This window comes from Thalassophryne amazonica, unplaced genomic scaffold (genome assembly GCF_902500255.1).
Source record: "Thalassophryne amazonica unplaced genomic scaffold, fThaAma1.1, whole genome shotgun sequence".
NCBI lineage: Eukaryota > Metazoa > Chordata > Actinopteri > Batrachoidiformes > Batrachoididae > Thalassophryne > Thalassophryne amazonica.
The window spans coordinates 1-12,141 of NW_022986611.1; the positions used below are offsets into that span (position 1 = coordinate 1).

The following is a 12,141-nucleotide window of genomic DNA, read 5'->3' on the forward strand; positions in this document are numbered from 1 at the left end:
TCTTATTTCCATGTTGTGTCACACACTGCATTTCAACCACTGTTTGTGTCCTGCTCACTGTTCAAAAGTTTGAAGTTGGACAACGTGAAGAAGGAGCTGCAGGGCTTCGCGACCATGGCCAGCTCCTGTAAGGGAGGACGCATCACCATTGAGGAGTTTGCCAGATTCCTCAAGCTGCCTGTCAACCCAGCTCTGGAGGAACTGTTCGCACTGTTTGACAGGGTGAGAAGCACGTGCATCAAAATATTATAAACCACTGAACAGCACAATTAGAAAATGCCAGTTACTGACACACAACCACGGTGTTAGAATTTATCTGAAAGTAACCAGCTTGGAACCCACTCACTTTAAGTACTTGAAAGAAAAAAAAATTGGCTTGGGGTCAAGAAGGTCTTGGTTGGTGGGTCTTGGTCAGCTTAGCCATGCTAATGCTTCCAGAACCATTTTCTACAGTGCATTTGCAAGGAAAGATAGGAAGGATGGAGCCAGCTGTTTATTCAACTCTTCACAAGCTGGACAAAATCTATCTTCATATGACACCAACTCCTGTGCATTGTTAGTCTTATCGAAAATTGGAGAGGAGAAACAGACTCAAGCCTAACACAGCTGAAATGATCTTATTTTTAAATAAAAATCTTTTGAAGCCCCCAAATCTCTATTACATACAGAATTTCATGATGGCACAATCACATTGTAACACAAGTATATTGCTAATGTCTTTAAATGAAAATAGTCTTGTTATGCATGTTATTAAACATGCATAACAGCACCTGTTTAATTGTTCCATGCAAGTGCTATGTTTAAGATTGGCCAGAAGATGTCATCATACTTAATTGTATCAAATGCTTCTAAACACTGAACCATTTCAACACAGTTGCTTCATATTGAGTCAGTGGTTCAAAACACTTCGGTTTCTTTGTCACTAATAATTACCAATAAAATACTTCAGTGACCACACTTTTTCAGTGCATGTGCACAGATTGACTTATATTCATGAATACTCGCACACCAGGACATTAAATAAAGTATGACGTCCTTTAAATTACCTAGTTGCAACTAGTTGAAGTCTGTAGCCTACTGTGTCAACACACTGAGGCTACGTCTGGAGTGACAACCCAATTTTATTAGACAGTAGATTATTCGATTTGTTAGGCTATTTTATTGGCTTACCTTTTTCATCCAAAAAGTGGCCGACTCAAACAAGTTCCGAAGCTTTGCTCGAACTCTTCACGTAGCTGAAGTATCAAAAAAAAAAAAAAAAAAAAAAGCATTTCACTAATTGAAAAATGCAATGACTGCTGTTGAGTCACAAGAAGTCACTTTTTACTCTTAAACTTTACCGAGCACTCACAGAGCTCTGTGACACACAGGATCAGGATTATACCAAAGGAAAAGCTGATGGTGTTGTTTTTAAGTTCATCTATTTTATCTACACTTAATATCTATCAGTGGTGCAAATTTGGTGAGAATACATGAAATAGTTTTGAATAATCCTTCAAAGTCTGTATAAAGTGAAATCGTGATCCAGATCCGGATCACCTCCAAGTTTAAGTGGAGTCTTTCATGTCCTAATATCTATCTGTGGTGCAAATTTGGTGAGAATCTGTGAGTAGTTTTGCCGTAATCCTACAAAGCCTATATAAAGTGAAACTCGATCCAGAATCCGGATCTGGATCTGACACAACCTCTCCTTATTCTGACAGAACCTCTGATACAACCATGCCTACTCAGTTTTTATTTTGGACCTGTCCCGTGCGGTTCAGATGTTCAAAACAGGGAAAAAAAAAATCAACCACTATGAAATATCCCTTTCCTGAAATCATGTTTTAATCTTTATTCTTGCTGGGATAATCTCCTTCAGATTTGACAAGTTTAGGTACAATTTTTATTTCTGTATTTATTGTTTATCTGGACCCATTGTGGTCCATTTGGGCAGAAATGAAATGTCCCTTTCTGGTATTTTGACAAAAACAAAACATTTTTGATAAATCTGAAAGTGCATTTCAGACAATGTCAAGGGCCCCGTCACACTAGAGCACGAATGGCATACGAATCACACAAATTGGAAAAACAAACAGAATTCAAGCTGCATTCGTATGGGACAGATATTCATACAGCCGTGTTCGAATACCCAGAATGTGGTTCGAAGCCAACTCGAATGATTCGCACACATTCAGAGAGCCGCAGCTCCCGAATGCAGGTAGACTACCCAGAGTGCAGTTCAAACGCTGACATCACACAGCGCGTAATGTGAAAGAATTAAAACAGAATAAAATAATAAAGAACGAATAAAAAGAACACAGCACGAAGTCCCACAATGCCGAAAGAATGCAGAATGCCCCTCCAATGGGTACGTGCCACCTGAGGTCTGTGTGGAAGGCAAGCTGGGGGGGAGGGGGAGTGTTACGGCAGCAAGCACTGTGGTCCGCTCTATTGAAGACCTGCCATGTCGCACTGTTGGGTATCGAATGACATCTTCCCCTGACCATTGTCCCCTGCATTACTGGACTGCATGTGTGATCAGATTACTACGGTCGTCTAAGCATCGATGTGCACATCCATAGCCGTCATTACTGGTAATAATCGCGGTGCAATGTAGTGAACCCATGGACAGGGGACTCTGACACAAAGCAATCCATATGTTGGATACAATATATGGTAAGGCAGGTCCTGACATTAACACATCAGCGCTTTGTGCTCTAGTGTGACGGGGAGGACGGTCGAGACATTCGGCCAGGATTCGATGTGCTCAAACGCATTCGTACGCCAGTCAGAATGCGGTATGACTGCACTTCGACAGGCGTTCGAATGTTTTCCAATACAAGCGCAACACAATTGTAGAGTGCATGTGTTCTGGCCGAACGAATGTCCTGAATGCTGTACGAGGTTCAAAGAACAGTGGAATTTAGCTTGCACACCATACAGCCCTGGGGCAGTTCCATGGGTATGGTTTATACAGTGAGGTGCCTGCTCCTCAACTTGTTTTGACTAATTATTAAACAGAAACAGTGTCATGACATTAAGTCATGGTACTTGATAATCTTCAAGGGCAAAGCATTGACTGCGCTCGTTTCCAGAGCAGAAGGTTCCTGGGTTCAAGACCAAAACTGACCATTCTCCATCAGGAAGGTAATCCAGCATAAAATTTATGCCTAATCCATGTCTGCTGTGGAAAAGCAAAAAGAACATACTGAATATTCGTGATCTACGTTTGCATTTTTGACTATTATTTTGATTTTTTTTACCCACTTAGAATGGAGACGGCACCATTGACTTCAGAGAGTATGTTATTGGCATAACCATCTTGTGTCGACCAGCAAACACAGATGATGTCCTTAAAATGGCTTTCAAGGTAACACAGAAATGTTGTGACATTGTTGTGTCTGTGCCAGGTTCAAAATATTATGTGTTCCTGCAGTTTAGAGTTTATTTCATGAAGACAGAAAGACATTTAACTGGTGTTGGAATTACTGCGTCATCTGTAGTAGTCCTCTTTAGGACCTTTCAACCTGTAAACACAAGTGGTTTCTTCATGGCACATATCTAACTACAGCCAGGTCCACATGTATTTGGACAGTGACAATTTTTTTTGTAAATTTACCTCTGTATACCACCACAATGGAGTTGAAATGAAACAGTCAAGATGTTCTTCACCTGGCTGCAGCAGACAGATGGTTATTTTAGAGATGTGAAGATGGACCAGTTGTCTGTGTTACATTTCAGCGAATGATGGGCCAACTCATGTCCCGCGCAACTTATTTATTTGCTGGATCTGCAAAAACAGAAAATTACAGGTTAACAGGAGAACTTGGTGTGTCTGTACACTGTCTCATCATGTACTGATTGGACTGTTGACTCGGCTACTGATGTATAAGGTACCAAGTGCCCCCTGCTGGCGAAACCTATATTACACTATATTATAGCAAAATAGACGTTAACAGTAGTACTATCAGTGGAAAGTGACCTTTAGTAATAAAATAAAATAGGGGGCAACTATTTTCCTCTATTCATCTTTAGCTTAGTGCCACATCTGCCTGGGTAGTTGCCATCCAGAATCCAACGCAGTTCTGTGGTGATGCAGAGGTGCCAAAGCATGGCACTGACATATGGTCCCAGGCATGACTTGAAGATGTTCTTGTAGTGTAGCCTACAAGATTAGTGCACAGGTGTGCCTTAGACTGCCCACAATAAAAGGCCACTCTGAAAGGTGCAGTTTTGTTTTATTGGGGGGGGATACCGGTCAGTATCTGGTGTGACCACCATTTGCCTCATGCAGTGCAACACATCTCCTTCGCATCATCCGTGAAGAGAACACCTCTCCAACGTGCCAAATGCCAGCGAATGTGAGCATTTGCCCACGAACTGGAGTCAGGTCGAGACCCCGATGAGGACGACGAGCATGCAGATGAGCTTCCCTGAGACGGTTTCTGACAGTTTGTGCAGAAATTCTTTGGTTATGCAAACCGATTGTTTCAGCAGCTGTCCGAGTGGCTGGTCTCAGACGATCTTGGAGGTGAACATGCTGGATGTGGAGGTCCTGGGCTGGTGTGGTTATACGTGGTCTGCGGTTGTGAGGCTGGTTGGATGTACTGCCAAATTCTCTGAAACACCTTTCGAGACGGCTTATGGTAGAGAAATGAACATTCAATACACGAGCAACAGCTCTGGTTGACATTCCTGCTGTCAGCATGCCAACTGCATGCTCCCTCAAATCTTGCAACATCTGTGGCATTGTGCTGTGTGATAAAACTGCACCTTTCAGAGTGGCCTTTTATTGTGGGCAGTCTAAGGCACACCTGTGCACTAATCATGGTGTCTAATCAGCATCTTGGTATGGCACACCTGTGAGGTGGGATGGATTATCTCAGCAAAGGAGAAGTGCTCACTATCACAGATTTAGACTGGTTTGTGAACAATATTTGAGGGAAATGGTGATATTGTGTATGTGGAAAAAGTTTTAGATCTTTGAGTTCATCTCATACAAAATGGGAGCAAAACCAAAAGTGTTGCGTTTATATTTTTGTTGAGTGTATGTTGGTCCCATTTGTTGGTTCGATTTGTAGTTATTTGAAGTAAAGTTCATGTTTCAACTGCAAAGCATCAATCCTCAGTTACACTTTTTTATCATTCTTGGTTTGAACAGGAAATGTTGGGAAACACTGTCATTTTTTATGTATGTACAGTATCAGGAGATATCAGCGCCCCCCCCCACACACACACACACACCCACCTTCCCTAAAAGTCCATATTATTTAGGCTCTAATTTTTATTCACAGCCTCTCTCAGGTTTCACAGGACATACAGTAGTGTTCAGAATAATTGTAGTGCTATGTGACTAAAAAGATTAATCCAGGTTTTGAGTATATTTCTTATTGTTACATGGGAAACAAGGTACCAGTAGATGCAGTAGAGTCTCACAAATCCAACAAGACCAATCATTCATGATATGCACACTCTTAAGACTATGAAATTGGGCTATTAGTACAAAAAAGTAGAAAAGGGAGTGTTCACAATAATAGTAGCATCTGCTGTTGATGCTACAAACTTTTTTTTAGCAATCCTGTGAATCACTAAACTAGTATTTAGTTGTATAACCACAGTTTTTCATGATTTCTTCACATCTGAGAGGCATTAATTTTGTTGGTTTGGAACCAAGATTTTGCTGGTTTACTAGTGTGCTTGGGGTCATTGTCTTGCTGAAACACCCATTTCAAGGGCATGTCCTCTTCAGCATAAGGCAACATGACCTCTTCAAGTATTTTGACATATCCAAACTGATCCATGATATCTGGTATGCGATATATAGGCCCAACACCATAGTAGGAGAAACATGTCCATATCATGTTGCTTGCACCATCATGCTTCATTGTCTTCACTGTGAACTGTGGCTTGAATTCAGAGTTTGGGGGTCATCTCACAAACTGTCTGCGGCCCTTGGACCCAAAAAGAACAGTTTTACTCTCATCAGTCCACAAAATATTCCTCCATTTCTCTTTAGGCCAGTTGATGTGTTCTTTGGCAAATTGTAACCTCTTCTGCACATGTCTTTTATTTAACAGAGGGACTTTGTGAGGGATTCTTGCAAATAAATTAGCTTCACACAGGTGTCTTCTAACTGTCACAGCACTTACAGGTAACTCCAGACTGTCTGATCATCCTGGAGCTGATCATTGGGTTCCAATTTTCTTCCATGCGTCTGTATTTTTGTCTTATTTTAAAGCATTGGAGATCATTGTAGATGAACAGCCTATAATTTTTTGCACCTGCGCATAAGTTTTCCCCTCTCCAATCAACTTTTTAATCAAACTACGCTGTTCTTCTGAACAGTGTCTTGAACGTCCCGTTTTCCTCAGGCTTTCAAAGAGAAAAGCATGTTCAACAGATGCTGGCTTCATCCTTAAATAGGGGACACCTGATTCACACCTGTTTGTTCCACAAAACTGACGAACTCACTGACTGAATGCCACACTACTATTATTGTGAGCACCCCCTTTTCTACTTTTTTGTACTAATAGCCCAATTTCATAGCCTTAAGAGTGTGCATATCATGAATGCTTGGTCTTGTTGGATTTGTGAGAATCTACTGGTACCTTGTTTCCCATGTAACAATAAGAAATATACTCAAAACCTGGATTAATCTTTTTACTCACATAGCACTACTATTATTCTGAACACTACTGTATGTAATTGGACAAACTAAATCACATTTGCAACTTGTTTTCTTTGGACAACTCAGCCGATCATAGATACATTAACATTTCCAAGTCACTGAATATGTCTCAGACTTCACTAACATCCATCAGTAGGAAATACAGTGTGGTCCTGTATGGGAAATGTTTCTGGAGCAAAGAGGAGACTAGTGAGGGAAGCCACCAACACACCCAAGACAACCTTGAAAGTTTTATAAAGTGCTGTGGCTGTAATTGGACAAACTGTGCACAGTACAGCCTTTGTCTGCTGTGTCACTTGAAGGATTTTCTTCAAGAGGATGTGAAATTTCAGCTGCAAAGGAGACTCGCAACAGGAGACTCATGGGAGATTGCAGCCTAGGTTTGATATGTTTTCTTGTCTGAAAATGCTTGTCTGTGCTACTCCAACATTAAGCTGTAACTTCCCATCCAAAGGATGCCCTACCATTATTTAATGCTTCGATCTTAAATATGATCAATCTGTCTTTATTAGTTGGCTATGTACCACAGGCTTTTAAGGTGGCAGTAATTAAACCATTACTTAAAAAGCCATCACTTGACCGAGCTACCTTAGCTAATTATAGGCCAATCTCCAACCTTCCTTTTCTCTCAAAAATTCTTGAAAGGGTAGTTGTAAAACAGCTAACTGATCATCTGCAGAGGAATGGTCTATTTGAAGAGTTTCAGTCAGGTTTTAGAATTCATCATAGTACAGAAACAGCATTAGTGAAGGTTACAAATGATCTTCTTATGGCCTCAGACAGTGGACTCATCTCTGTGGTTGTTCTGTTAGACCTCAGTGCTGCTTTTGATACTGTTGACCATAAAACTTTATTACAGAGATTAGAGCATGCCATAGGTATTAAAGGCACTGCGCTGCGGTGGTTTGAATCATATTTATCTAATAGATTACAATTTGTTCATGTAAATTGGGAATCTTCTTCACAGACTAAGGTTAATTATGGAGTTCCACAAGGTTCTGTGCTAGGACCAATTTTATTCACTTTATACATGCTTCCCTTAGGCAGTATTATTAGACAGCATTGCTTAAATTTTCATTGTTATGCAGATGATACCCAGCTTTATCTATCCATGAAGCCAGAGGACACACACCAATTAGCTAAACTGCAGGATTGTCTTACAGACATAAGGACATGGATGACCTCTAATTTCCTGCTTTTAAACTCAGATAAAACTGAAGTTATTGTACTTGGCCCCACAAGTCTCGGAGGCATGGTGTCTAACCAGATCCTTACTCTGGATGGCATTACCATGACCTCTAGTAATACTGTGAGAAATCTTGGAGTCATTTTTGATCAGGATATGGCATTCAAAGCGCATATTAAACAAATATGTAAGACTGCTTTTTTGCATTTACGCAATATCTCTAAAATTAGAAAGGTCTTGTCTCAGAGTGATGCTGAAAAACTAATTCATGCATTTATTTCCTCTAGGCTGGACTATTGTAATTCATTATTATCAGGTTGTCCTAAAAGTTCCCTGAAAAGCCTTCAGTTAATTCAAAATGCTGCAGCTAGAGTACTGACGGGGACTAGAAGGAGAGAGCATATCTCACCCATATTGGCCTCTCTTCATTGGCTTCCTGTTAATTCTAGAATAGAATTTAAAATTCTTCTTCTTACTTATAAGGTTTTGAATAATCAGGTCCCTTCTTATCTTAGGGACCTCATAGTACCATATCACCCCAATAGAGCGCTTCGCTCTCAGACTGCAGGCTTACTTGTAGTTCCTAGGGTTTGTAAGAGTAGAATGGGAGGCAGAGCCTTCAGCTTTCAGGCTCCTCTCCTGTGGAACCAGCTCCCAATTCGGATCAGGGAGACAGACACCCTCTCTACTTTTAAGATTAGGCTTAAAACTTTCCTTTTTGCTAAAGCTTATAGTTAGGGCTGGATCAGGTGACCCTGAACCATCCCTTAGTTATGCTGCTATAGACTTAGACTGCTGGGGGGTTCCCATGATGCACTGAGTGTTTCTTTCTCTTTTTGCTCTGTATGCACCACTCTGCATTTAATCATTAGTGATTGATCTCTGCTCCCCTTCACAGCATGTCTTTTTCCTGGTTCTCTCCCTCAGCCCCAACCAGTCCCAGCAGAAGGCTGCCCCTCCCTGAGCCTGGTTCTGCTGGAGGTTTCTTCCTGTTAAAAGGGAGTTTTTCCTTCCCACTGTCGCCAAGTGCTTGCTCACAGGGGGTCGTTTTGACCATTGGGGTTTTTACGTAATTATTGTATGGCCTTGCCTTACAATATAAAGCGACTTGGGGCAACTGTTTGTTGTGATTTGGCACTATATAAATAAAATTGATTGATTGAAAGATGTTTTTTTTGTTATGACTACTTGGTGCTGATTCTGGGCTCCGTCTTGTATTTGTTGTGGACCTGCTGTAGGAACAGAGGTGCCATTCAGGCTCGTACATCAAGTCAACAAGGTACCATTGTTTAGAGCATGGTATCAGTTTGCTGGACATAAGGTCAAATGCGGATCTTGGCAAACATTTTCTGTGTTTATGAATACCGTTCTTGTGCAAACATTTTCAAATTAACTTGGTTGGCAGAAAATGTTTCTCCATTTGAATCTTTCTTGGGTTCATGCCCAACGTACACTGCCCAATTTAGTTCTTCAAATCACGTTTTTATTGAATCGGGGTGATCAAACTGAAATGTGATTCTCTCTCCTTCAGCTGTTTGACACGGATGACGATGAGAAAATTACCCGAGAAGAGTTTACCGACCTGCTGCGCTCTGCTCTGGGTGTGTCCGATCTGAACATGGCCAAGCTCTTCAAGGAGATCGATGCTGACGGATCTGGATTCATCACGTTCAGTGAGTCGGCCTTCATTTATTTCTATTTATGTCCAAAGATCAAGGATCCAATGATCAAGTTCATATTTATTTACTTTAAGACTCAATAAAATGTTGACATAGAAAACCTGTAAAGCCTACTTTTAGTACACAGAAAATTCAGAGGAGGTATTGATAAGGGAATCGATAAAGAATTGGATTGATGAGTGGAATTGATAATGGCATTGATATCGATAAAATCTCATCAATACCCATCCCTGCTCTTAATTGACCATACGTGTGCAAGCATTTGTGAATACACTGACTGGCCACTTTATTAGGTACACCTTGCTAGTACCGGGTTGGACCGCCTTTTGCCTTCAGAACTGCCTTAAGTCTTCATGGCACAGATTCAACAAGGTGCTTGAAACTTTCCGCAGAGAATTTGGTCCATATTGACATGACGGCATCACGCAGTTGCCGATTCAGTCAGTCTGCCCATTCTCCTCAGGCCTCTGACATCACCAAGGCATTTTTGGCCATGCAACTGCCGCTCACTGAATATCTTCTTTGTAAACCCTAGAGATGGTTCTGTGTGAAAATCCCAGTAGATCAGCAGTTTCTGAAATACTCAGACCAGCCTGTCTGGCACCAACATCCACAGCACATTCAAAGTCACTCAAATCCTCTTTCTTCCTCATTCTGATGCTCAGTTTGAACCTCAAGTCATCTTTGCCACATCTAGATGCCTAAATGCATTGAGTTGCTGCCATGTGATTGGCTAATTAGCGGTTTCTTTTAACAAGCAATTGAACAGGTGTACCTAATTAACTTTGAAACCAAGATTATTATTATTATTTTTTAATATACATTGAGGCCAAAACATGCCAAAATAAAACTTTAAATGGGTCTAATTTTACCTAAAACCCAGGATCTTGACCTTAGGCTCCTAGTGGTTAGATTGTGTCTAACTGTAATTAGGATGGGTTAAATGCAGAGGACATATTTATATTCATATTCATATTTTGTATATATGTGTAAGGACAATAAAGTTTCTGTTCTGTTCTATTCTTAGGCTGTAATCTTGACTTTAACTTTTTTATTTTTTAAAATACTAGCAAAATAATAATAATAATAATAAAAACATAGGACCAGAATAATTTTCTTTCTTCTATGTCTTCAAGGGACAATAATTGGACTTATGTTGTTTTGGCAGGGGGTTGTAATACATTATATTTACAAACAGGCGTGTTGGATTCTTGAATGCATGGCTTGACTAGGGTTGTTAATTCAGCTATTTCATCACAAAGTTTGGCTCAAATCTGCATCTGTGGATCTTTCAGGTGAATTTCAAGCCTTCGCCTCGACCCACCCGGAGTACGCCAAACTCTTCACCACTTACCTGGAGCTCCAGAGGTACCAAGCTCTGCAGCAGGCACAGCCCGACGACCTGGACCTGGACAGCGACTCGGATGCAGAAGAAAAACAGGAGGAAGTCAGCTCTGACAAGAAAGATGACTGATAAAGAGGACAAGCATGAACTCATCACTGAACGGGAACACTGTATCTGTCCACTGCACAGAGAAAGAAAACGCCAGTTCCACATTTGTCACAGCGGAGCCATATTGTAGGACATGTGCTTGCCTTCTTTTATAGACGCAGAATTTTAGAACACTTCTGATTTCAATTTTTAGTGCCTTATAGAGATTTTAAAGAGGTTCCATCAAGCCACTGCACACAAAAGGTTCTGTTGCAAACTTCTTTGTATTGCAGTTGTGTGTGTGTTGTGATCAAGTTTCCATCAGAAAAGGAAAAAGGTTCCTCATAGGATAAAGATGTAAATGTGTACAAACTAATCACACACAATTACATGTTGTAGTCATGTGGCCAAGCTATCTAAACCCTGTATATTGATGGTTGGTTGCTTCCCTGTGACATCAGCAAGCTCCCTCACCCTCCTTTTTCACATTTTTCTTTGCCCCCCATGACCTGACCTTGGACTTGATGGACTCTGTACTTCCTCCTTTGTCTTTCCAGTCTTCTTTGAATGAAGATAAAGTTGCCAAATCAACACCTTTTTTTTTAACATGTAAGTGTGCTCGTGTCTTGCAGTATAGTTCGTGTTCAGTGGGCTTTATTAAGATGCAGCCAGTGTTGCAGCCTGCAGGTGTTCTGTGTTAATATGTCTGCAAACAGCATACATGCTGTGTGTTACACTTGTTCTTTTTCTAATGTTTGTTTCGGCACTCAGGGATATGGATTGTGTAAGACTGCTGTATAATTAAGTGGAGATTTGCTTTGCATGTGTTTCTATTGTGTTCCCATGCGGTATTGTTGCTGAGACAGCACTGTGCTTTAAGTTTACAGAAGAATTTCAGCCGCTGAAAATAGGGCAATTTGTGAGCTTTTTCCACAAACACTGCTTTGAAATAACACCGTACTCCAGTGGGGTATGATTTTAATGTAACTAGCTATACGGTTATTTATTTAGCAGAGTGCATGACAATTACGCCCCCCCCCCCCCCCCACCACCAGCAGCACCATCACCAAAACCTTTTATTGTTAACGCTGCAGTTTTTTTTTTTTTAAATAAAACACTTTTAATTGGTCTGGCTTGTGCTTTGAAACACACAAATCAGGAAACTATGAATGAG

The 12,141-nt window shown here is 40.8% G+C and overlaps 1 protein-coding gene across 1 annotated transcript; it reads left to right on the plus strand.

Moving 5' to 3' along the window:
- Positions 1-3: 3 nt before the first annotated feature.
- On the plus strand, positions 4-11,892 carry LOC117506314 (lysophosphatidylcholine acyltransferase 2-like; the record flags this gene model as incomplete). Its single annotated transcript, XM_034165803.1, has 4 exons — positions 4-222; positions 3,254-3,352; positions 9,388-9,529; positions 10,831-11,892. Coding segments are annotated over 4 exons (639 nt in total), but the record flags the coding sequence as incomplete, so codon positions are not given.
- Between the last annotated feature and the right edge of the window lie 249 nt (positions 11,893-12,141).